We start from the raw sequence: 27571 nt of genomic DNA, 5'->3' as shown, positions 1-27571 counted from the left end.
CTGTGTTAGGGAAACATTCCGATTTCCAGAAACGCAAGCGAGTACAAAAATACCCGCAGCTCGCATCTATTTTACAATGACGATTACCCTTCATGGCTTTTCAAGTCTGTGTTAGGGAAACATCCATCCATTTCAGCGATCGCACCTCAATCGTTGCCCAATCATAACTGAGTGGATTTTCGAGCGGCATTTGCTTATATACCGATTGGTGTGATTTCAATAGCCTGTTTTGAAGGCAATTTTAGGACTTTTGAAACAAGTTTTTGGATCAAAAAGTAACAAGCATATGACGCGTAGACATTTTATCTTTCGAATGAAGTGTTTATTATACTATTTCGTTCAGTTGTTTAGGAGCTATTAACGTTCAAAATCTCGTTCTCCGGCGTAACGCTTTCGTTTTTGAAAGTTTGAACTTACACCCCAGTATAGAAATGAAAGACGTAGTCCTACGTCTAAAATGAACGAAACATTGGTCGCAGTCTCACACATGCGTAATTCTCGAGCCAGCCAGTCAGCTAAAAAATCCCCGCTCCGCTGCCGTAACGATCATTCTCATCCAAACCGTACACCACATCGGTCCGCATCACAACACATCAACAAACCAACACAAGCAGCCATGGTTGGATATGGCAAAGGAGGAAAAGTGAAGATAAAGGCAAAATCTCGCTCGAACCGTGTTGATCTGGAGTTTCCCGCAAGGGTAGCTAGGCCGAGCGCGTTAGTACCAGTGCACCAGTCCACCTAGCCGGCGTTATATAGTTTCGGCCGCCGAAGTGATCGAGTTAGCTGGCAAAGCTGCTCGCGACGATAAGAAAACCCGCATACGGAACAGAACACATTCGGTTCGGTGGACATCAAGACAACAACAGACAGTTGCAGCGAGTGGCGAGTGGCAAACGCAATCGCAAAACGGCACCAGGTAGCAGAAGAAAAAAGTTTGTTCTTTCTACAAACTACTTTGGTGGCAAATCCAGAACAAGGCGGCATCAAGGGCGTTCGAAATGGTTTTTTTCAAAACCACGAGTACTAAGTTTTCTAAATTGGAACCATTCCATAAAACAAGGCGCTTTTCAGGGCCATTAAACCTTCCAAAAAAGAGTTTAGGAAATACAGTTCAATGCTTTCTTAAACATTATCCAAAATAATAATAAAACACAAATTGATGTTTTCATAATTTGTTTGCCAGGATTTGATGAGTATGTGAATTTGGCAGATGTTCTGAGCTTATTGATAGTTGGGGACTTTCCTGATTATTCAATTTTCACCAATTCTTAAATTGTTTCCAGATTGAAAGTACAGTAATTTACAATTAGTTCGAAATTTAGCTAATTGGACGGACTTATTTAGTTGGACATTTTTGTAAACATAGAGATCCAAATTATGACCCCACATTGAAAGTCGACACTGTACCACTGTCATCGCAAATGTTCAAAAAAATCGCCTCTAATGCGACACTGAGTGGCGCTTCAGCACGTCGCATTGAATGTAATTTAATGTACAACATGTCACAAAGCTGGATGGGAAGAAATTTTTCCAACTGTGGAAGCTGTGGCGAGTGGCAAATTCAATCGCTAAACAGAAAGGTTTAGCCGAACAAGGTGGGGATATCGAGTAATAACAAAACAATAAACTCTTTAGATTGAAAATAATTTTGTGATCCTGAAAAGGACCCTTTTTACCCTGCATGTGAATCCAACGAGCGAACAAATCGTAATGAATGTATTTTTTTGCCATCGCTGCCTTTTAACGCTCATTCGTTCGTCTCCTGTGAGTGTGTACCGCTAGAGTATAAAACACGCGGACCCCAAAAATATATCTTATTTTCTTTCAAACCGTAAACCCGTGTGGTTGTACGGCATCGGCATCGAGGACGTAACAAAGGAGGACAAGTTAAGGGAAAGGCAAAGTCTCACTCGAACCGTGCAGATCTCCAGTTTCCTGTTGGTCGCATTCACTGATTGCTCCGCCAGGGTAACTAGGCCGAACGGATTGGTGCCGGAGCACCAGTATACCTAACAGCGATTATAGAGTTTCGGCCGTCGGAGTGCTCGAGTTGGCTTGCAAAGCTGCTCACGACAATCAGAAAACCCGCATCAAGAACAGAGCAGCTTCGGTTCGGCGCTCATTAAGGCAACAATTAGTTTCAGTGAGTGGCAAAGTGTTTCTCCGGCACGTCGCATTAAATGTAATTTACTGAACAACATGTCACAAGCTGGATGGGAAGAAATTTTCCAACTGTGAAAGCTGTGGCGAGTGGCAAACGCAATAGCTAAACAGGAAGGATTAACCGAACAAGATGGGAATATCGAGTGATAACAAAAACACAACACCAAAGGTTCTTTTCAGAACCATCAACATATTCATAAAGAGTAAACAGCAAACTAATCCATTTTCAAGGTAGATAGGTAGGTATTCACGTAGGAGAAGAAAATAAAACAATATATTTAAAATATTTATTTACCAAAAGCTGTCCCCTTTGTATAGTCCTACGTCACTCCGGTTATGTCCCCGACATTACCCACCCGTCTTTTTGGTATTGGAATCTATATTGGGAGAACACATTCCGGTTTGCAAAAATGCAGGCGAGTACAAAAGTACCCGCTGCTTGCATCTAATTTTCTATACCAATTTCGGTACTTTCGTATTAGCGTCACCGGTGCCCAAATACAATAGATAGCAATTACTTAACCGGGCAAACGTATGTTGTCCGACGCTCGCTAACGCTGGGTCGGACCTAACTAAAGGATCGTCTCCTATGTTTCAAACTAACCGGGCAATCGATGGAACACAGGTTTGTTTGCGAAAGGCCGCCGCTTCCGACGGCGGGTCGTCGGCCTTTTATTTTCCATTTTATGTAAAATAAATTTACAATGATAAATATTATCTGTCCCTCCCTCTTCCTATCCCTTATGTAATCTTATTTTCTGACATTTATCATTCGACCTTGGATCGATCTCTCTTTTCTGTGGCAGGCGAGGTTGTAATTCGGTTCTTTCCATTTTGTTCAATCCGTCGGTGTTTTGTCGAAAATTCCAAAACGAAGAGCTTTCCCGAATGGTGGAAACTTATCAAACTACTTTAAAAACAGGGTATCACTCAATTGTTAATTTTATTTAACAGCCTACCCAAAAATACCCAAGAATGTTCCAAACCATTCTGAAGTTCAGAACAAATGATCTCCCATTCCATTCGCGACTAGTACAATGTTCATAGATAGGAACATTAACCAAAATAGTTCATAGAGTCCGCGTGCTATGCTGGCTCTGAGTTTATATAAACATCAGATGTTACAGATCCTCCAAAACATTCTGAAGTTTAAAAGGTCATAGAGTAAATGGATTCCATTGACTTTAATTAATATGAGTATAAAACCCAAGTAACCTTGCTTCCGTTTGCAACAAATGGATATTAGTTTCTCATAGTCACTCAAAGGAATTTTGGGCCTGATTCTCGAATACACTTCACGATGGAAACGGAATGAAACGTATCCGCGATGACAACGGTACGGTGTCGACATCTGGATACGAGATTAGTTTCCCACTAAGCTTATCATTTTAATATCAAATTATCTTCAGATGAAATTTTTGTATGAGATTATTATATCACATGAGGAAAACAAAGTTTTCCACTCACATTAAATACCAGTTTGGTACGAAGAAATTAATTTTCATTAATGATTTTTTATTTGAAAAGTGCTCATTCTGCCTGAAAACTCATTATTATCTTCGACACTTCACTAACTCGTAAAACGTAGTTCAATGGCGTTCCGTTTATTTCGTTTCCACCGTGAAGTGTATTCGAGAATCAGGCCCTTTAGTTCTAAATATAATTAATTTAATTAATGCAAACAAACTCCCCTAAATAGCTAATGCATACTTATGCATGTGAACCATAGTGTATATTTTGCAAGAAAGCATACTATGCATATTTTTTCAAAAGTACTTTCTCGAGCTAGAGGAAATATTTAAGGGCCCCTCATCTTGATCTTGATACCGAAATTTGGTTTGCACAAGCCTAATATAAGATGTAAATTAGCAATGAATAACACAAAAAAAATGGAGAGAAATAGCGTCTCAATACCAAAATTTTATAATTTCAATACCAAAGATTTTATGGATTTTATGAAGCGATAAATACGAAACTCTTCAAATTTTGCCCAAATAAAACTTTCCCTCAAATATTATTTCACAGTAATTACAGTTACAGTTTTACGAACTACATATAAATACTACACAAAGGATAAAAAAATCTTTTTCTCAAGCATCGTAATGGGTAACAAATTAATTTAGATAAATCATAGCCGGTCTTCTTAAGACAAAAAGGTTTCGCAGGATCCAGTTTTTTTAAGAGCAATCTTCCAGTTGTTTTCAAAAATATTATTGGCAGCCCTGGGTGTAAGTGACTTGATCGATTTCTCTTCATCAACTTTTTCTTTAGTTAATAACTCAACTGCAAAAACGTTCCAATTTAAGTTTGCTATATAATCCGATAGTTGAGGTTCTGATCTATCTTCCACATTGTCAAATACAGCTGGAAATGCATTTGCAGCTAAGTAATGACCAAAAGAGAGAGTAGATGTAGAGAAATCGATCAAATTTTCGATCAAAAATTCATTCTAAGCCCCTGCAATAGCAATCATAACTGAGTGGATTTCTTCTCCTTCTCCTTCCTTTGACGTAGAACTACGTCTTTCAGGAAGGGTGCCAAATCAGAAAACAGGTCACGTTTTTATGAAATGTAGTTAACGTTAATAACTTTTTTCACAGCGAACAAATTCTGATGCTAAAATCGGAAATTCTCTAAGATTCGTTTGTTATACTATACAGTAAAATCTACTAATGCCTACACAATTAAATTTATTGAAAACTGGAAGCATTCTCATTTTCCCATACATTTGTTCTCTATTCCCGAACAGAGCTGTCCATAACGAGCAACTGATACATTCGTTTCTGTCCGTTTTCAACATTTTTGCTTTAGAAAAGCCATCCGCGATTTGAAGCCACACCACTTTTGGTTTGGTGGTCATATCATCAGGCGGATATCATTCATGCCTGAGGCTGATTTCACACACATACACACACAGCTCGATACAAGGAGAGGAAGTCCTCTGTATTGATGTGTTCTACGACAAAGGAGGGTTTAAACTGAGTGGAATTTCAGTTTCAGTTTTTGGTTTTAAGAGACTTTAACTCGATGGTCATTCGTTCCTGACTGAGTGGATTTCCGGGAAGCACTCGCTTATTACCGATTGGTGTGATTTTAATAGCCTATTTTGAAAGCAATTTTAAGGCTATTGAAACAAGTTTTTGTATTAAAATGTAAAAAATGACGTAGGGGAAATGCAGGTAAAATGGACAGGGGTGGTAAAATGAACCAGTATTTAAATATCAATAATTTAACTAAAAACCAATTGATACTTATTGACCACCCTATTCTTAGAGCACGAAGCTATTCGAGACACCTTGTTATGCATGAATCTGTCAAATGTTGAAAATGACAAAAAAAGTCACAGGAGGGTTGTGTCCAAGACACGACCGCATAGTTGACGTAGGATTCCGTTAGGCTGATTTTAGATATGTTTGAAGAATTACATTGTTAAACACTTCGAAAATGATTTGGGTCCGTTTTGACTGGTTGTTAGGTATTGTTTGTTCACTCCACCAGTGTCCATAACCGAGTGATAATGATAGAAGAATGGTGATTAGTCATTAGATGGTGCGTATCACGTACCAAAGCCGCCCTGGACGAGATGGCTCTTGTGTTATGTATGGATGAAATAAAGAAAAAAGCTGATCAATGTAATATAACATAATTATCATCATCGAACACAAGTTTTCTCACTAGAAAAAAAGTGTTACTTTAGTATAGAGAAAATATATTTGAAATGGAAAACGTAATTTCATCTATAATTTTTTTATTTTCTGAGTGTTTATTCAACCCATTTCCTTTTCGCTTTAAACCCAACGGAAAACGATGCTACATACCTCAAGGTGATTGGGCTAATCGCCTTGAGGTTCAATTGGGGCTAACAGCACCCAATACGATATGTAGAGCATTTGCGAAATCACTTTTTCGAATATTCCTTTTTTTCCAATTTTGCTCGTCGTATGAACTTTTCTTGGGGGAAAAAAATCGTTTCACATTTCAAGTCATTTTAACACAATAGCTACCATATACAATTTTACGCTTACAGTTGTGCTAAAAGTTTTAGAATACATGATCGGTCATTGATATGAAACTTCACGAAGCAACCAACATAAAAGTTTCAAATTTAAATTTTATTTATATTCTATCAAGCATAAGTTCTTTTCAGTTCATTGAAACATCATTCTTCAATCAACCCATCGATAGATTCTTATTGGATCGAAAATAACAAAAAAAAACACTCGTTCATCACTCCCAGCTTATTCGCCAGCACGTATGCAATCAGCAATGCCCACGCTAGTTACAATGAGCACTATCCATTTGTGCGCGTAATTAGTTAAACTATCGACCACGAGGGTATTTACATGCTGATTTCTCCCAGACACCTTGGATTTGAAATCTCTGTTAGGGAATACATGTCGGTGGGAAAAAAAGCTCCCCCTACTTTCATGTGTTTGCAATGTCGATTTCACCCAGGCAGCTTGGTTTTGATGTCTCTGTTAGGGAACCGCCACATGTGTCGTCAATTTCGACCAATCAGAAGTGGGTATTTCCATTAGGATAGGGGTTGAGATTTTACAACTGTTTGATAGTTAGTTTCATGACATATATTATTTTATTCAATGTAAAAAATTGTTATGGAGTGCCGAAATTGATTGACGCAAAAATTTCATCAATCCATCATGCAATGACTGAGCAATAAGCATTTGAAATTGGACAATTTTCACGGTGCGCTCGATTTTCAATTTTCAATTTGTACCCCAATATGTTCCCGAAAGACGTAATCCTACGTCAAAAAATGAAAAAACAAAAACAGAAATTGCTCTCTTGGTAGCCATCTAGATGTAATTTTACGCGCATCGTATTCAAAGAATTTTCCTTGACATTCATTCTATTCGACCTGATATGTTCGACAAATCATCAGTTTGAACGACTGTTCACATATTCTAGAAGAGGTAACCAGATAGTTTGTTTGATTACAGTGATTAATTTGCATTCGAAATTCGTTTTGTCACATTAAAATCCATTTCCAGTTTCGAACAGAGATCAATTTCGTTAGCGCAAACATCAAATGGGCTAACAGCACTTGTCACTATGTAATTGTAGAACATATGGGAATTTAATTTTCCGAATTTTACCTTTTTCCTTCAGAGTTTTCCGAAAATTTTCAATTTTCATGTTCGGTTGGAATATATTTGGTTGAAATATGGGTTAAATTTTTTTGGGACTCCCTCTCCATTCCAGAGGAGGGCGGGGTGTCATATCATCATAGAAACATTTCTCATACCCAAAAACCCTAACATCCCAGATTGTGCTTGATTAGTTCTCGAGTTATGCAGAAGTTTGTGTTTCGTTTGTATGGCAGCCTCACTTAGAGAGAGGGGAGGAGTGTATTCACCATATAAACGTTCGTTCCGTGCCCCCTAAAACCTTCACATGCCAAATTTGACTCCATTTGCTTGATTAGTTTTTGAGTTATGCAGAAATTTGGAATTAAATTTTCCGAATTTTCCGACCTTCCTTCAGAGTTTTCCGAAAATTTTCAGATTTTTCTCTCCACTATATTGATCTACCGGAAGAGACGAATACAACAAAATACAGGAGGCTAAAATCGGACCATCCCTTCTTCGGGTTTTCCGCTTACCAACAGATTTAGCTTTACATTTTTATTTATATAGATTACAGATGGGGTTTCAACGTAGCGAAGATGCACTATTTTTACGTACGGGTTATGAAGCACGCACGTACGCACAAAAATATCCATATATCGATGGCTTGAAACAACTAAATACACCCACTCTTATCTCTGTTTTGCGCTCTTCTCAACAGAAGCCTTTTCTGTTAAATTGCCAGTCTAGATTAGCTTAGCTGTCATCCTTTGTGGAGAGAGTTTTCCTACCGTCATGCGAAACCATATCACTGACAAAATTCCAGAACATCTATCTTCTTGGTGAGCTGACGATAGCCTAGCTTGATGATTCCCCACACAATTGTGTAGCTCAAAGCATTAATGCAATGATTGTAATGCCAGAGACATCACCGAGTAAGTAATTTAGTCGCGTCCACAGCTCAATCCGAAACGAAGACATGTGATGACGCAAAACAAGGAAGAACGAGCGATGTTCATTGTTTCGAATCTAGAATGATACTTAAATTTTGCCTTTCCTTCCTTTCGTTGTTGAATTAAAGAGACTTGAAACTTCTTCAGTTCATTCGTCTCTATGCTTCAAAAAGGCCTTTGGAAAACTTTACTTTATCCTTAATATTACTCCCCCTCCCCCATTGCCTTGAGAAAGGCATTCGATCTCTCGCCGTCCAGCTCGCCCAGCAACGATGTTGTTCAGTCGATTGCCTTATGAAGAATGAAAGTTTGCCTCAGCGAGATCCACTGTTTATACTCTAGGCAAAGTTTCGCCTTCGTTCTTTTCCTTTGTTCGTGGAGACTTTACATCTTACGATTTCCCCTTCGTTGCTCGTCGATAACTTGCTAGTTATTGACAGCTCTGTTCGGGAAAGCACACAAATAGACAGAACAAATGTATGAGGAAACGGGAATGCTTCCAATTTTCATCAATTTAAACCATATACAGACTATGGGATTGTAATGTATAGCATATCAAACGAATCTTAGGGAATTTCCGATCCGTTTGGTTTGTAAATCGCCAAAATCCGTTCGCGGCAAAAATAGTTATCAACGTTTACTTTATTCCATAAAAACGTGACCTGTTTTCTGATTTGGCACCCTTAATGTAAGACATAGTTCTACGTCAAAAAACTCGTAGGTAAGGCCAAAGGTAGCTAGAGATAGTTGCAGTTCCGAATGTTCCGAAGGCTTGTTTTCGGTTTTCAAAAGAAGGGAAGGGAGATCTGCATGGTGGAGTACGACTACAAGTTTGAGTCACTGTATAAATTGGTTAAAGTTTATAACTTGAAAATGAAATATGCTAAATGTCAAGCGAAATGTATTAATGCGCTGATTCCCTCGGGTACTCTTTTGTTGGAGTGAAACAACATGCAGCCAACGATTGGACGCAGCGTATGACTCATTCACCCACCTGTAGATCCAAGCGGTTCGCTGCAAATACAACTCCTATTGTTGGCAATTCAATCCCTCAACACTGACAAACCACAATCGGTGTCCCACCGTCTCCCATCTGTTACGAGAGAACCCACCCTCAAGCTGGAAGTCAAAACACAAACAGAGAGCTCGGAACCGAGCCATCCCCCGCACCATCACCACCCACAGCCACTCATGCACGTGGTATGCATCCACCCCGTGTCCATGTCGCTGCGAAACACGCGTCCTTGTTTTGATACTGTCTCACTCGCGCGCCCTTTCGTATGGCCACCAATTCCCCATCGAGGGTATCGATTTTCCTGGCAGTGGCAGGACATGCGCGCTGGAGTCCGATGCCCAATCCAGACCTAGGGGACGGCAGGAAAAAATGGCGTCAAAGCAAGCGCGATCCTCGGCGGTGTAGCAGAGCGCTATCTCGCACGGTGCTGCAAATTCGCGAAAATTAGCCAGCTTCCAGTGGTTCCGGAGTGCGTAAAGGTACTCCAAAGTGTAGCTCGTGAAGTGTAGAATGTAAGTGTGGTGCAGTTTTGGAATGAAATGCGTTGGTTTTGTGGGAAATTGCGAATGTTTCAGCGAGGCGTGAAGCCACCTTCGGTGGCAGACAGGTTGAAACATCTGCAGCTTTTGAGATGAAAAGTTTTCATTTTTTTTATGGTGGCTTATGACATCTGCAGAGAAAGTGTTAAAATTTTTCAACTTGATTCTTGAGACTGTTTCAAAAAAAAACAGTAGACAGTAATAGGTGAATTTTCCGCTTCGGTCTTTTCCTTTGCGTTTCTTCTCACACAGGAAAATCGATATAAGGATAGCTTAGGCTTTTTATTTATCGTTGTAACCCGAGACAACCGCAAACCGTCGCAGCAGTGCAGCTGCTGCAGCGGCAGACAACCGCACCGAGGAGCATAAAAACAAACGAATATTTGGACCTGGTCACGCACGCCTTCATGACATGGTTTCACTAGAGGTCGACTACTGCAAGCAAACAAAAAAAGTAGTGCAAGCGATTAATTTTAAACTTGTGGTGCGAAAAGTCGCAGAAACGAACCGCCATCATGGAGGAACTGCTGACGACCATTGTGAAGGAGGCGACCGGCAGTAAGCAGCAAAATCTGAAACAAGCCGCACAAATTGCACACGGTAGGATGGGTCACGGTATGAGTCATCCAGCCCTTTTTGACACGGTATCCCCTTTTACATTACAGACAAACTTCTTCGCCAGCATGGTATCCATAGGGATCCATCGTACGAGCTGCGGACGGTCTGTTTCACCGCCCTCCAAATGGCACTCGAGACCAAGCGGCCAAAGTTCGTTACCTATGGTTTGAATGGTTTACACGTAAGTCACACCCCCCTTATGTTTCCGTCGCTCAAACCACTCACTTCAGCTATCCTTTCCTCAGCGCATCATCCGTGATGAGCGATTCTTCTTCGGTCTGGAACCGGAGGATGACTCCCTATGGTTGCCGGCCCAACTGCTGCGAGCGACATCGGGAATCTCAACCATCGGAAACGAAGACACCGTAGTGAACGTCTTACGATTGTTCCTCTCGATGGCTTGCTCTCCGACCTGCACACTAAACGGCAGGCTTCTGATCGAAGTTCTCTCCAAATGCGGCGAATGCTGGGAGAACGGATCGCGTGCCGTCAAGGCAGCATCCTTGGCAGCGGGCAGCCAATGCCTGCGGGCATTCTGCACCTTCCTCAAAGAGGAAGCGGAGGATATCTTGCGCACAGGTCCGGCGGGGATCATCAACGTGGGGATGGCAGCTGCCGTGTACAACGAGGTTATCCCCGTCATGCAGTGGCTCTGCAGTCGGTTGATCGAGCCCGGAACCGGAAGCCCGAAACGCACCGACTGCGCCGGGTCTCTCTATTTGATGGAATGTATCCTAACTCTGGTGACATCCCTCCCGCCAGATGTTCACGCAAATCCACACTTTACGGCATTTCTCTGGCAGAAATTTTGTCCCACACTGGCGGCCACCCTCGGCTCTCCGGGAAGGGTTAATATGGATAAGAAATTCACGTACAAGTACCATCCTGGCTGCGGCTTTTCTGTATAGCAAAAACCACAATAATCGTTTGCTTTCAGGGACGCCATCCACTTGATCGAGAGCGAACATCGAGGGTTCTTCACTCGTCCCGGACTGGATGGTCCACAGGCACGCTGCATCTACCTGACCAGTATCCAGCTGCTACGCATCGCTGGAGCCCAGGGTACGCTGCGACCAATGCTGGAGGCATTGTTCCACCGAATGCTGCTCCTGCCAGCACCGGCTAACCGTGCCGAACCGCTGCGCTGTGTTCGGGAGATCCTCAAGAGTCCGGAACGGCTGATCGATCTCTCTGTGATTCTGTACCCGGATAAAACCCAGGGCCAGAGCTGTAGCGATGATATGGCCCTGTTCCGACTGTAAGTCATTTGAGAAATACAACGACCAACGACTTCTCTACTAAATCTTCCGCATTTTGCAGTATAATCGACGCTATGGAAGAATGCGCTACAAGTTCCCAAAACGGGAACAGTGCCGCAGACAACTCGATCAACTCGAGCGTAGAATGCGTCGTGGCCCTTCTGGACAGCCTTCAGACCCTTTGCTCGGGAAATTTCGACGAATCAATCGTCAGTGATCGCATCGCCGATGCGATCAACAATCGCTACTATCACTTACGCGAGGCCGACTACACCGGTCCCCTGACGTACCAATCGATGGCCCGACTTCCCGCCCCCTACCGGGATGCCGTAGCCGAGCTACGCCAGAATGGCTTCGAAACCTCATCCGAATCGGAGCTCGATGCCGATCATCAGATCGATCCCGAGGCGGGATCACTTGGTTCGGGCGACACCGAAGGTCCGGAGGATGAGGCGCACTCTTCGAGCGATGACATCTCCTCCCGTGCGGAAGGTAACTGGCCGTGGGCCCACCTGGAGGAACCTCCCCACGTCCGTTCGGACGTGGACTGCGATCGGCATCATGCGAGGGAGTTCGCCAAAGTCCTATCCGGTGATCTGGTGTCCAATCTGTTGAAGCTGAAAGCTTCAGTCGAGGTCGACGAGGCAATCCAAGAGTTCGCGTCCAACATCTGCCAGCAGAACAGTTTGAACTACTCCGATTACGATTACAACCTGACGGCGTTGAACGCGGACGGGATCTACCTGGCGACATATTCCGCTTTCCTGCTCGCACTGCAACTAATGAAAGCTGGTCACTACGACGAAAGCCACGACCCAATACTGATCCCACTGTCCGAGCAACAGTTCGTGACCTCCGTTCAAAACGCGGGAGTTCTGGTGTACCTCAGCTCGGCCTGGCTTCGTGAGCTGTACCAATGCATCCTGGCCAACAACCCGCTGGCCGCTTTGAAGAGTGTCGAAGCAACCGATGGCTCGCATTGCGCACTGGTAGACATGCTGTACGATGCCGGTGGCATCGGTCCAACCCAAATGCTCTCGGACTGGCAGCGACTCCAGTCGGTGGTTAGAGTACAAAACGAACCGAACGCGAAACTACTCGCCGCCAAGAAACTAGCTCGTCGTCTACTCACCTGCTGCTGGGACTCAATGGTGACGGTACTGACCGCCGGATTGGGTGAGGTCGATGATTCACGCACCGCTCGGCTGATGAAGCTCTCGAAGAAAACTCTTCGAGTCAAACGGAAGGCTCGTTCCTCCGGTGAGGCGCTGTACGCGCTGAGCCTGGAAGGACTACACGCGGCCGCTACGTTGAGCAACTCGCTCAATCTACAACACCTGGCCGGGAAGATACTGAATTTGATAGCGACTAATGTTTGCCAAAATTCCGTCCCCAAGATACCGGCCAGTCAGGCTCTGTCGATGGATGTGGTACTGTCGGGTGGACTCGAGCTGGGATCACATTCGGCCGACTGTTGGCTGCCGGTGTTCTCCGTCTGTCGGCACGTCACGCAGTTGGAGCACGATTTGTTCAGCTCGCAGAATGCGGCGATGAGCAACGCGTCAAGCGTTGCGACAAGCAGCGGAAAGGAGGGTGGCGACTCGCCTAGCAAGATGAGTCACCAGCCGGATAAGCTGAATCTGTCCTCGTATCCGATCGATGAGGATGAGACGTGGTAAGTGCAAAATTTCATATTTGTTTACAACATTGTATGTTGGATCGGAGGAAAATCCCTTGAACTTTTTCGTTCATCGCTACCTGGCCCCATCCAGGAGGCGTAAACGATGTGGGATAAAGTCTGAAACGTAATTAATTTTAACGTTTTCATAAAAAATGGACTTTTTCGGATGGTGATAAAAAAAGACTGGTGGGTAATGTCGGGGACATAACCGGAGTGACGTAGGACTATACAAAGGGGACAGCTTTTGTTAAATATATATTTTAAATATATTGTTTTATTTTCTTCTCCTACGTGAATACCTACCTATCTACCTGAAAAATGGATTAGTTTACTGTTTACTCTTTATGAATATGTTGATGGTTCTGAAAAGAACCTTTGGTGTTGTGTTTTTGTTATCACTCGATATTCCCATCTTGTTCGGTTAAACCTTCCTGTTTAGCTATTGCGTTCGCCACTCGCCACAGCTTTCACAGTTGGAAAATTTCTTCCCATCCAGCTTGTGACATGTTGTTCAGTAAATTACATTTAATGCGACGAGCCGGAGAAACACTTTGCCACTCACTGAAACTAATTGTTGCCTTGATGAGCGCCGAACCGAAGCTGCTCTGTTCTTGATGCGGGTTTTCTGATTGTCGTGAGCAGTTTTGCAAGCCAACTCGAGCACTCCGACGGCCGAAACTCTATAATCGCTGTTAGGTATACTGGTGCTCCGGCACCAATCCGTTCGGCCTAGTTACCCTGCGGAGCAATCAGTGAATGCGACCAACAGGGAACTGGAGACCTGCACGGTTCGAGTGAGACTTTGCCTTTCCCTTAACTTGTCCTACTTTGTTACGTCCACGATGCCGATGCCGTATAACCACACGGGTTTACGGTTTGAAAGAAAATAAGATATTTTTTTGGGGTCCGCGTGTTTTATACTCTAGCGGTACACACTCACAGGATAGAGACAAATCGGCAGACTCAGCCAGAGGGGCGAGTCCAACGAGACGAACGAATGAGCGTTAAAAGGGAGCGATGGCAAAAAAATACATTCATTACGATTTGTTCGCTCGTTGGATTCACATGCAGGCTTAAAAGGGTCCTTTTCAGGATCACAAAATTATCTTCACTCTAAAGAGTTTATTGTTTTTTAATCACTCGATATCCCCATCTTGTTCGGCTAAACCTTTCTGTTTAGCGATTGCATTTGCCACTCGCTACAGCTTTCACAGTTGGAAAATTTCTTCCCATCCAGCTTGTGACATATTTTACAGTAAATTACATTCAATGCGAAGTGCCGAAGCGCCACTCAGTGTCGGATTGGAGGCGATTTTAACCTGTAATTGAACATTTGCGATGACAGTGGTAAAGTGTCGATTTTCAATGTGGGGTCATCATTTGGACCCCGAACTCTATGTTTACAAAAATGCTAAATATGCTAAATATACTAAATATGTCGCATTACATGTCCGTCCAATTAGCTAAATGTCGAACTAATTGTAAATTAATGTACTTTCAATCTGGAAACAATTTAAGAATTGGTGAAAATTGAATAATCAGGAAAGTCCCCAACTATCAATAAGCTCAGAACAACTGCCAAATTCACATACTCATCAGATCCTGGCAAACAAATTATGAAAAAATGAATTTGTGTTTTATTATTATTTTGGATAATGTTTTAGAAAGCATTGAACTGTATTTCCTAAACTCTTTTTTGGAAGGTTTAATGGCCCTGAAAAGCGCCTTGTTTTATGGAATGGTTCCAATTTAGAAAACTTAGTACTCGTGGTTTTGAAAAAAATCATTTCGAACGCCCTCGATGCCGCCTTGTTCTGGATTTTCCACCAAAGCAGTTTGTATAAAGAACAAACTTTTTTCTTCTGCTACCTGATGCCGTTTTGCGATTGCGTTTGCCACTCGCCACTCGCTGCAATTGCCTGTTGTCTTGATGTCCACCGAACCGAATGTGTTCTGTTCCGAATGCGGGTTTTCTTATCGTCGCGAGCAGTTTCGCCAGCTAACTCGATCACTTCGGGGGCCGAAACTATATAACGCCGGCTAGGTGGACTGGTGCACTGGTACTAACGCGCTCGGCCTAGCTACCCTTGCGGGGAACTCCAGATCAACACGGTTCGAGCGGGATTTTGCCTTTCCCTTCACTTTTCCTCCTTTACCATGTCCAGACATGGCTGCTTGGGTTGGTTTGTTGATGTGTTGTGATGCGAACCGATGTGATGTACGGTTTGAATGAGAATGATCGTTACGGCAGCGGAGCGGGGATTTTAAAGCTGACTGGCTGGCTCGAGAATTACGCATGTGTGAGACTGCGACCAATGTTTCGTTCATTTTTCTCTTTTTCCTTTCCAATCGTGCTTCATTCTATTTCGCTGCTGCTCTGGTTGCCCGTTTTGGTCGGTACGATTTGAGGAGCACAAAATGGACCAATCAAAAATGGGCACATAGTGCATTTTGACAATGCTTGATATTTCACAATTATTCAATTATTTATCTCAAGAAAAATGAAATGTTATTCGTTATGATAGATGCGTAGATATATTTCCTATCAATTGATGCAAAAACCTTTGCGATCTATTGAGAAATGCTCGAGTTATAAGCGTTCCAAATCTTGCATTTTTTCCTACTTGTTCAGTGCCTAGATTTCCATTTCACCCCCTATATCTTCCGGTTAGACGTAGTCCTACGTCAAAACTAAGACAGATAATTGAGTATTGAGTTTGATAAATTTTCCATGGAAGGTAATTATATTAGCTTACTTGCAAAAAAAAAATCTACGCCCTTGCGAGCGGCCTTCTGGCAGTCAACCTAAACATTCGCCATGGCGGGCGAAAACATGCGTGTAGGCATGTTTTTAAATTCTTTCTTCGTTTAATTTATCAATTTTGTGTGCCGGTGAGCGTCCACGCGATAATTAGAGACCGCCCGCAGCCGAACGATGACTTCCTGCTGATAAGATGGCGAAAGATGTGCCGGGTGCCCAGCCCACTTGATCGCTAAACTGACGATGTCCGTGTTGCCAGAACTGAGTGTGGCAGTTAGGGCGTTTAGATAACGCTTGACATTTTACAGTTATTCAATTGTTCATCACATGAAAAATAACATTTTATCATTTGTGATAGACGCGTAGAAATATCTCCTATCAGTTGATGCAAACATTTTCCCGATCTATAAGGAAATGTTCGAGTTACAAGCATTCGAAATACGGATAGGGTTAGCACACAAATCGGCACAACAAATGTATGCGAAAAAGGAAAATCGTCCCGTTTTCATAAATTAAAACCGTATAGGGATTAGTGAATTGTAATGTATAGCATATCAAACAAATCTTAGAGAATTTCCGATTCGATTGGTATGCGAGTCATGAGAATTCGATCACAGTGAAAATAGTTAGCAACGTTAACTTTATTTCATAAAAACGTGACCTGTTTTCTGATTTGGCACCCTTCCTGAAAGACGTAGTTCTACGTCAAAAAAAAACAAATACATGAGGATTTCGTTTCAGTGTATTTTCCTTCACATAAAACATTTGAACCACCTTTGGAATGTATGAACTAATTGATGACGTTTATCTAACAAAATATCGAGTCAAGTTCCTGTTCTCCATTGGGTAGTCCCGAGTCCGTACTGGCTCTGCGTGGTCGTCCCGATCCGCAGATAATTTTACTTCCACTCATACACAGCACGGTCCTCCCGATCCGCACTCTTATCATTTTCGTTTTTGACGTAGAACTACGTCTTTCATTAAGGATGCCAAATCAGAAAACAGGTCACATTTTTATGAAATAAAGTTAACGTTAATAACTATTTTTGCCGTGAACGGATTTTGGCGAATTATATACCAAACGAATCGGAAATTCCGTAAGATTTGTTTAATATGTTAGACATTAGAATCCCCTTGTTTGAGAATGGTTAAAATTAATGAAAACTTTAGCGTTTCCATTTTTCCATACCATTGTTCTGTCCATTTGTGTGCTTTCCCGAACAGAGCTGTCTATAACTAGCAACTTATCGACGACCAACGAAGGGGAAATCGTAGGATTTGAAGTCGCCGTGAACAAAGGAAAAGTAGAAGAATGAAGGGGAACATTTGCCTTGAGTATAAACAGTGGATCTCGCTGAGGCAAACTTTCATTCGGCATCGGACTGTTGAGCAATCCAGTTCACTTTGCTTTCGCTGCGCTTCGATCTAAGATTGGACCCCACCAGTGGTAATCCAACTTGGATATCGTCGTTTGTTTTTTCTGTTCGTTATTCGTTATTCGAATCGTGTGTTTTTCTTCCCGTGTCATAAATTGGACGTTTCGCGTAGTGTGTGATGAGCAAGAAGAAGAGGGAGGCAGGCTCTAGCCCTGCAAAAAACGAACGCATTGCCAGGGGCAATGAAATTTCGAGCAAGCGTCATCTAATGATGCACGCGATGTTGGTGTAGTAAAAAGCGCTCGCACTGAACCGAGCCTTCGCGAGTGTGACACCGCATCGAACAACGGCGCGTCGGTCGAAAATGTAAACGGCTTCTTTTGGTGCCTTTGAGAATGCATCAATGCATTAAACTGACGTTATGGCGAAGCAGGCGTTAAGGTTATGCTCAAAAAAAAATATTTAGGGAATACCAAGCATCTTGAATGTCTTACTGGAATGTTATAGGTTATTTAGGTTCGCGTGCCAGTCGCAAAACTGCCTTCAACTAGGATTGCATTTGCGCTAATATTGATCATAATGAAGCATTGCTACTGTTTTCGAGGTTGTTGACATTAACAAAAAGAGTTTATTGCGCTTGTTTATTCACCAAGAAAGTAAATGTCGTTCTGGAGTTTTGTATGTGATTAGGTTTCGCTTACCAGTAGCAAAACTTCCTCCACTAAGGGTGACAGCTGCGCTTCTCTCGAGCATGAGAAAGTAATGCAATTTTTTTTGAGGCCAGTAATATTAACAAAAGCGTTTCTATTGAGAATAGCGCAAAATGATGAGAAGTATTTGTATTCCTAGTAGCTTCAAGCCACCAATGTATGGTTCAGTATGCATACTATGGCTAACGCTTGTTTGGCGCTTGGTTTACGTTGTACGAACGATGCCTAGAGGTGCGATTGCTTTGAGGCAATACTAAATAATATGCAGCATGATATTTTATACTTGCAAGTGTTGTCATTGTTGTTGTTTCCATTCGGTGCCAAAGATATATTGATGTAGTTATGAGATGTGGAATAATGGTGCTGGTGTAACATGTATATAATCGACTGTAGCCGAGTCTATGTCAATTGCGAAAAAGGCCACCGGAATAGCGTTCGAGGTAAATTTTCAATGCATTGACATGAAATAAATTGCGACATACGATCAGCTAGTGTATTGTTTTGCGAGGGCAAGAATGAACCATCAATCAATTATCATCAACTGATTCTACAATGAAAAACCATTTCAAAGATTATTCTACTAAGCAGTTGTTTCGAAAATTTCACAACGTTATAGAATAATATCCGAAGGTATAAACAAGCGACTTATATGAAATAACAGCGTAGTTCTACGTCAACAATGCGGTCGTATCTTGGACACAACCTCCTAAAATTTTTCATACGGTCGTCCCGATCCGTACTTATTATAAAACATTTATCTATTTTTCCCTTTCTATATTTGAAAAAGTAGAACATATCGGTGTTAATAATTTGTTCGTTTTCATTGTGCATCTTTAGAATGCACGCTCATTATTAATATATGGTCCGTAATCTCGAGTTTCAATGCGTTACTGCGTAAAAGGTATAAAAGTAAGAGGTATTAATGCAATGGATTTACGTGACTGATATGCATCAGCACCTATTTTTTTAAATATCGCCTACTAAACATAGAAACATAATTAATTTTGTGTTGTTACTCTATAGCAGGGATGGCCAAACGGTAATTCGCGGTCTACCGGTCGCCCGCGTAGGTATTCCTAGGCGCCCGCCAGCTGATCTAGGATAGTGTCACCTTCTAACGCAACCTTTTGTCGCGATCATTTTATGAGGTGTTTATGTTAACTTTAATAAAATATATTAGAAGTAAGGGTAAATATTTCTTCATTAAAGTTTCCATTTTAGTATTTTCTTTCAGATTGTTAGTTATTTATTTAATATTAACACATCCAGTCGTTCGACCATAACTTGTAATGAAGCAAAAAAATGTCTCTAGGATTTCAACAATGTTTTCTCCAGACATATAATTTGATAAATGACCAATTGAAACTGCTGTAAACAAATCAATAAAATTTTTTTGAGAAATCTTCGTCTTTGAAGATTGCGAATGCAAGTTTTGATGAAGTATTGTTACTTTTATTTTAAAACTATGATAAGTAATGTGATTGATTGTGCAATTTTATAATTCTAATTGAACAGAATTTTGCCCGTTAGCTCTATTTTGCTTTTATAGATACAGTCGGGTGAAAATTGTCGGTATAATTTTTCGAGCTGTTTTGTTTGCTTGTTGCATTCCTGGTATTTTGCTCTGGGAAACATTTCGGCAACGTTTTAAAATATGCAATTTGCCAACGTTCGGAAAAGAACTCGATTCGATAAGATTATATCGATTTACAAAATACGAAAATTTGTACGGTGTGAAAGTTATAGGGATCGAATTGACCGTTCGATTCAATTTACATAACAGGGGCCAATATTCCTGACAGATAGTTCTTGTACCTCTAGATAATTGAGGAATATAAAAATCATCTTGGGTGTATTTTTATGGAAAATAAATGCATTGTATGTTCACAAATAACAATTTCCTTAAAAAAAATTAACGATGTTGATTGATCAAACATTACAGAAAATAATGTATTAAAGCCTGTCCACGTTAAATTTCGGACACCAGGATGATGCCAGTAAAACAAAACAAAACTTCACGTAATACAACAAAACCGATTGTTTATTTCAGTAAAATAGACTTATATCTAAAACAAGGAAAGCTTACTTCAATGTTAATTACGTTGTCTGGAAAATTCACGAACTTTCTTGGGAACATCTGCCATTAGGTTCCGTACAGTATCCTCAGACACGCTGGCGGTGGCGCTTTTCCATCCCCTCTTGAAATCATTAATGCCATTCGCTTTCTTTTTAGTTTCGAATAGTTTTCGCTGAATCAGAGCCCAGTACTTTTCCACTGGGCGAAGTTCTGAACAGTTCGGAGGATTTGCTGTTTTTGGCACATATTTGACCTCATGTGCATTATACCATTCCAGGATGGATTTTGCATAGTGATAAGAGGTCAAATCTGGCCAAAACAACGCTGGAGAGTCGTCGCTTCTTCGCTTCTTATGAATGGTAGCAACTGCTTCCGGAGACATTCCTTCTCGTAGACATATTTGTTGATAGTGCTGTTAGAGACGAAAGATTTGAATTTTCGGCCACAACTGCATATGGCCTGCCAAACCAAGTACTTTTTGGGGAATTTAGACTGCTTCTTGGTCCGGGAACACTCGGCTACGACATTCCTTCGCATTGCAGCATAAAAAGAGACACCCGGAAGTTGTTTGAGGTCTTCGAGAATATAAGTTCCATCGTCCATTATGGCCCATGAACATTTTTGCAAAAACTGGGTGTAGAGCACCTTAGCACGGCTTTTTGCAGTAAAATTTTGCTTATTATCACGATTGGGCCCCTTTTTCACTTTGTACGCCTTCAGTCCATGCCTCTGCTTCACTTTTTGTACATATGATTTTGATTTTCCAACCTTTCGAGCCACATTTCTAACTGAAAGGTTTTGATGTTTCTCAATAATGGCAACCACCTTCCAGTCCATCTGTCGGGAGCATACTTTTCGATTTGTTCCGCTTCCAACCTTCCGATCCACAGTTAAGCGTTGGTCAAACGATTTGCATACACTAAACACGGTACTCTTCGGCAGTTTTAGCTTTTTGGCGGGATCGCGTACCGACAGTGTTGAATTTTGCTGCCGTTCGCGCAAAATGCGTTTGCGTACATCCACTTGATTCGACGCCATTTTATCAAACTGAAGAAGAATGTAAACATGTTGGACATCCAAATAAAGAGGAGGGCTTCAGCTGTCATGTAAGTGAAATATTTCATTGAAAAGGTGAAATATTGTTGGAGTAGATCTTCAGGTTTGCCCGGTAATTCTCGATGGGACGCAGCTGGGGGACGTTGGGCGGGTTCGTCGACTTGGGTACCACATCGATATTCAGCCGCTCCATCTCCTCTAGCGATCGAAATTTCCCCGTTCATGGCCAGTCCGGAGCTAAAGGAAGAGCGACTTTGACATCCCCTTCTCGCAGATTGTCAGCACCTTCTTGGGGCACTTGGTGTGTGGAATAAACTTCACTTCGGGCTCACTTAAAGTAAAATACGAAGTGTCCTGCCAGTCTTTGCATTCCAGGGTGAGATATGTCTCGTCGTCCATAACCACCGCCACGTCGCGATTCGCCGGGAAAATCGACTTGACCATCTTATTCAGCCGCTGCCGCTGTCTCAATGCTTGCAGCTCCGAGACCAGTGGACGGGACTTCCGCTTCCTGACATGTATGTCCATGTTCGCCAGGTACTTTTTCACTGTTTGGCCGGTTGCACATCCCGGCCAAGCGCACGCAGCGATGTAGCCACTTTTCCCGCTTCAGCATCTGTTGAAGCTTCTTGTTGCTCAAGAAGTCGTCAAGTCAAGTCGGCCGTCAAGAAACCGGGCTTCCTTTCGATGATCTGATTGTTGTCCAATAGTGCTGAGATGTTGTAGATGCTGGAACGGGTGTATCCGGCGTCCACAAAGTGCCGCACGATGTCCGTTTTCGACGCGACGGTATATCGTTCTTTGAACGCGCACACTCCATCACGGTTACAGTTCGACTGATAGAGCTGTCAATTTTTTTCTGCTGACTCATGGGTAACTATGATTGATGCTGCATGGGTAGTTTCGTCAGTGAAGGCAAACCCATGAAAAATCGGCAATTTTTGTCAATTTTTTTGAATTCAAACGTTAAATATTCTCATTGATCTCGAACTAGAATTGACGGAATATCCGGAAGTTTAGCTTTCACATGAAACGCATCAGTTTCAGTTGTATATTCAGACATGGATCGACTTCAGGGAGTGCAGCAATTCAAGGTTCTCATATTGAGCGGAAGTTTCCAATAGCTGACGTAGAATACAACTTGTATTTTGATATCTTACTATTTGTTAATATCTCTATTCCAGCGTTGACGTGTACAGCTTCCTGCAGGCTCCCCTCCCGAACGCGAACACAAACGTGGCAACCATCCTGAAGGCGTACTCGGGCAACGATGCAGTGAACCTGTCCCAGGCGGACACCGCCAAGATGCTGTGTGCGCTGTCGCACCAAGCGGACACCCTCTTTTCGGATGCTGCCGAGCGACTTAGCCTACCGGCTTTGCTCCAGTTTCTGAAGAGTCTCTGCCGGGCGTCACGTGAACAACTTTACCGCAATTCGTCCTCCAAGAAGGGCAAGAAATCCTGGTGGCTAGGACGACCCTGGAAGGTGAAGAACGATTCGCTACCACTGTTGCTGCTACTGCACCGAGCCGGGGACGTTACACTGAAGGTATTCCGTGGACCAAGACCGTTGCTGCACATTCTGAAGGTTTGGGCCATCACCGGACCGCACTTGATGGATGTAAGTATTTATTTCTGGTGCGGATGGTGTGAAACACTTTACGAGGAATTGTTTTTTTTTCTGTGATTCTAGGCTGCCTGCCACAAAGATCGAGCCATCTCGAAGCGGGCCATCGAGTACATTCACGACATCATAACGGCCCTACTGGTGGAGCAATCCGAGTTGCCCCACTTTCATTTCAATGAGGCGCTGCTGAAGCCTTTCGAGAATCTGCTGAGCATGGATTCGTGCGATGTGGACGTGCAGGACCAGATTGTCGGGTGTTTGTACGAGATTGTGGAAGCGCACCGAACGGAGATACGATCCGGTTGGAGGCCTCTGTTCGGCACGCTTCGGACAGCCCGAAATCGGCCGGTGCATCTGTCGAACATCATCGACATCTTTCACGTGTTTCTCGAGACGGACAACACGCTGGTGTTTGCGAACGCCGGGCTCGATTGTATTCTTTGCTTGCTTTCGTATCTTGAGATCTCTGGGAGTGGTGGGAGTGCCGCGGGTGCCACCGGTGGCACCGATGGCTGCTCGAATGACGACAATAATATTAGGTCCAGTGATTTTTTATATGATGCTTTGAAGTTCCTCGAGCGCTGCTCATCGATTCTTAGCTTTATGTACAACATGCCGCAGTGTCCGAATCTGCATTCCACCTATAAGATCAAAGGGATCACCTACACGCATATTATCGACGCGAACATTCCGAACTCGATGGAGAACTTCACCTATTTCGGGCAGGACTATCTGCAGAGTAGCAACGAGCAGTACATGATCAGCTACCGCTCGCTGCACATCGACAAGGAAACGATCACGAAGATCGACGAGTTGGACAAACCGAGCGGGGTGCTGAAGGTGTGGTTCCTGCTGCTGGATGGGCTCACGAACTCGCTGATCGTGTGTCCGGTGGCGCACCAATCGCCGATACTGCAGTCGATCTTCAAACTGTTTAAATCGCTGCTGGTGAACCCGGGCATCGAGTTCGGGTTCTACTGCATCAACCATCTGCTGATCCCGATGATCCAGGACTGGTTGCGGTATGTGAACAAGGCCCAGAAGAACTGGAGCCTGATCGAGAAGAACTTCAAGCATTGCTGCTGCATGACCACCGATCTGGTGGTGGAGTTTATCGAGAAGTCACAGTGCACCGTTGGCGGGGGGTTGGAGGAGCGGGTTGTGATTGGGAGCGAGCAGAGCTACCATCATCAACAGCAGCAGCAGCAGCAGCAGCAGCAGCAAGGGGGCGTTAAGAAGAGCAAGCTGACGACGATCATTCGACCGGTGGACAATATGAAGTATGGCAAGCTGAGAAAGATGGTTCCGGCGGAGGAACTGAAGCAGCAGCAGCAGTTTGGGAGCTATTATCGCAAGAAGGACGAGGAGGAGGTTTCGAATGCGACCAAGATTCCGACGGCGGCCATCTTGGCCCTGAAGCAACTGCTGCTGGTGCTGATCGAGTGTTCGGCTCAGTCGCAGGAGACGATCGCTCGGGTGGGAGTCAGCTGTATGAAGCATATTATCTTCTCCACTGGGCATGTTTTCAACGAGGATCAGTGGATGGTGATCACTTCGGCGATCCATCGGGCCAGCACGGTTACGATGGCCCCGCTGAGGCAGTTGATCTTCGCGTTCAATGAGAACTCAAACAGTTTCTACGGGGACTGTGCGAACGTGAAGGTGGCGGCGAGACGCGACAGCACGCTGGATGAGCTGCAGAGGGTGCACTCGCTGGCGCAGCAGGTTTTCCTGATGGACAATCAACGGGATTTGTTGGGTTCAAAGCTGGTCGGAGGAGTGAATGGGGTTAACGGGGCCGGGAGCAGTACGGACGATCGGTCCTATTCGTTTTTGCTGTATCCGTTGAATTGTAATACGAACATGACGCAGTCGTGCTCGGTAAATGGGGGTGGGATCAGCGCGTCACTGCAAAGCAATGGGCTTAACTTGGACAGTTACATTATAAGGATTCCTTACAGGAATCTGATTGTGGGGTTGCTCGCTAGCCAGATGCTGCTCCAGTTGATCGCTAATATTTTGTTGAATGGCCTGACGAATGTTCCGCACGAGTTGAACTCGTGTATTTACAATGGGGGCGAGAGTAACGGTGGCACGAGCAAGGCGTTGTTCCAGCTGGGTTATCGAAGCAAGGAGGTTCTGCTGAGGACACTTAGGCAATTCTTGATTTGCTCAATGGACTTCGATATGCGACCTGGGTTGAAGTTCCTAATTCAGAAGGTGTCGAACATTGAGAACGCGGCGAATCTGTACAAGCAGATGACCTCGTCCTGGATCATCAACTTCATGACGCTGGTGGACGTCTATATCAACAATATTCGGGCGTACAATTTGAACGAAGACGACATCAAGTATATTTTGGACTCGTGCAGCCATATGACGGCCGCCAGTCAGCAATGGAAGAAGAACGAAAACTTTGTGCACTATTTACTGGCGCTGCGAGACTTGTGGGATCTAATAGCGGAGCATTTTGTCGATAACTTGGCGGATAACGTGGGAGATGGGTCAACAATTACGCACATTGTTGAGAATAAGTTGGAGAAATACGAGCGATTCGATGGGAAGATGGACGGATCGAGCGGAGAGGAGGATCAGGTGAGTACTCCGGATGGCATGGTGAGTAGTGGTGATTCGCCGTGTGAAAACGACAATCAGGAGGTAGGTTTAGAGTCTCCATCGAAGAGCGACGAGGAGAGTGTTTCCGTGTCAACGATCGTTGGCAATGGCCGACTGAATCCCTTCAATATCGCAACCAGCCAGCAGCAGCATCTGCAACACCAGCAACAGCTACAGCATCAGCAGCAGCAGCAGCAGTCGATCTCGCCGGAGATCGAACAACAGCGCACTAACAGCATCTACAAAGATGCGATCAGCAAGCGATCTGCTTTGAAGCAATTGATAGTAGCGTCTATGGAACTGCTGAAGCTCCTTCCCGAAGATCAGGCAGAACTTCTGAAACTTCTGTTGACGCCCAAAATAAGGGAAGCATTCCGTGCGATCCAGGAACAGGGAACCGGCGGCTTAGCGGCCGAATAGGACCGGCTGCAGCCGGTTTGCGCCTGCAGCGCAGGCCTCTTTTACGTAATCAACCCCCCTCCCACACACACTAACGCATATGCAAATTTACATTTCGATGGAAGACAGATATAATCGACTAGACTGAAATCGTTTAACAAAAATATATATCGCAAATTTACAAACTATGCAAAAAGTCCTGAATTGAAGTTGAATGGCAGATCAATAAAAAAAATATTTTGATGATATATAGCTTTACATGATTTATACATTCAAAAAAACATGGAACAAGAAACCATATATACCTATATATACATATGGAAGCCACCCCCTCTTCTATTAACTGTTGATATACGCTAAGGAATTAATACTGAGACGCTATTATAACTATTTAACACTCTCGAGCAACGCCCTCCACGCAGCTGTGAATACAAATCGTTTAACAAACACTAACGAGAAACGCTCAACGCAACAAAAGCAAACACACTCTCACACTCATGCCACCTTATGGCACCTCAAAATCTATCACAAACACATAAGCACACAATTCTATCAACACACACATACATCAAACCCCGTGGGGAAGCTTTGGCCCTCTATATAATCGACGCTTTCTCGCATCGCTCGCACATTTATCGCCGAAAGAGCTTGCTTTCTTCTATATTGGTTATTTACTAAACACTAAAACACTACTCTAACTTAAACACGTACTTTGCTTTGGAACTGAGTAACCGAAATTTAACGCTTTTGTGAAACTTTAAACCGTGATTGACTGCTACTAATTAAAATCAAATTATTAAAGAAAAACATCGTTCGATTCTGGCGTATATTATCACGCAACAGACACACACTCACACACACACACACACATGACAAAAAGTGTATTATTGTGAATGGAATAAGTGTACTCAAAACTTTCCGAAATCAAGATAGCGAAGTATTTAAGCCAACAACCAAACAGGAAAAAAAGTATTTATCCCGCTTAGGTTTTATCCCTAACAAAAAAAAAACAGACACAAACACTATTACCATTTGCTTGTGAGAATCCTATTCATCAGTATTTACGCTTTGGGTTCGTGTTGAGACAATATCCGCTGGTATAATCAAGAATTGTTTCGTTCCTGATTTCGACTCTTGAAGTGAGGTGTGCATACGGAACCTCTCTAAATGTTGTGTGTGTACGCGTGGAATGGAAATCAAATGGCAAATGAACAATAACACACACACACAAACATACACACACACACACACACAAATTGTAAACATTTCAGCAAAAGAATGAAAAATTAGAAAATTCAAGTATTTATCGAAACTAAAAGTATAAACCAAGACAAAACAAAAAACAGGCAACCGAGACAAGCAAACTGTCGTAAAACAATAAAGGATTGAAAATAAATATTATATATTTGTGCAACACGATGATGGTATTTGTTGAATGTGCTCAGTAGTGCCGAACGTCCCTGGTAAATTATGTTGTTCGTTCTGATTCGAGCAATGTTGTGTATCCACTGAAACTTGTGTTCCTACCGATACTTTAGTGGTTTTTCCATTTCGCGTTGCAGGTCGAGTTCCTTATTTTGATCCTAGAAATAACTGTTTAGTTGAATGACTTGATCGCCCTGAAACGGTTTT

At 43.0% G+C, this 27571-nt stretch overlaps 1 protein-coding gene across 1 annotated transcript; it reads left to right on the top strand.

The window, feature by feature from the left end:
• Positions 1 to 9579: 9579 nt before the first annotated feature.
• LOC129776795 (brefeldin A-inhibited guanine nucleotide-exchange protein 3) lies at positions 9580 to 27355 on the top strand. Its single transcript, XM_055782652.1, has 8 exons — positions 9580 to 9733; positions 10013 to 10360; positions 10426 to 10559; positions 10624 to 11255; positions 11316 to 11636; positions 11699 to 13312; positions 22483 to 22918; positions 22991 to 27355. Exons 2-8 carry the CDS (start codon positions 10276 to 10278, stop codon positions 25958 to 25960), a joined length of 6192 nt encoding a protein of 2063 aa, XP_055638627.1. The 5' UTR covers positions 9580 to 9733; positions 10013 to 10275; the 3' UTR covers positions 25961 to 27355.
• The last annotated feature ends 216 nt before the right edge of the window (positions 27356 to 27571 follow it).

This window comes from Toxorhynchites rutilus, chromosome 1, assembly GCF_029784135.1.
Source record: "Toxorhynchites rutilus septentrionalis strain SRP chromosome 1, ASM2978413v1, whole genome shotgun sequence".
NCBI classification, from domain to species: domain Eukaryota; kingdom Metazoa; phylum Arthropoda; class Insecta; order Diptera; family Culicidae; genus Toxorhynchites; species Toxorhynchites rutilus.
The sequence above is the reverse complement of the archived record's forward strand: the minus strand, read 5'-3'. Positions and strand labels throughout refer to the sequence as shown.

Coding starts and splice junctions, on each gene's coding strand:
- LOC129776795 (XM_055782652.1), top strand. CDS start 10,276: ATGGAGGAACTGCTGACGACCATTGTGAAGGAGGCGACCGGCAGTAAG. Junction 10,560..10,623: donor ATGGTTTGAATGGTTTACAC/GTAAGTCACACC, acceptor TCCTTTCCTCAG/CGCATCATCCGTGATGAGCG. Junction 11,256..11,315: donor GATAAGAAATTCACGTACAA/GTACCATCCTGG, acceptor GTTTGCTTTCAG/GGACGCCATCCACTTGATCG.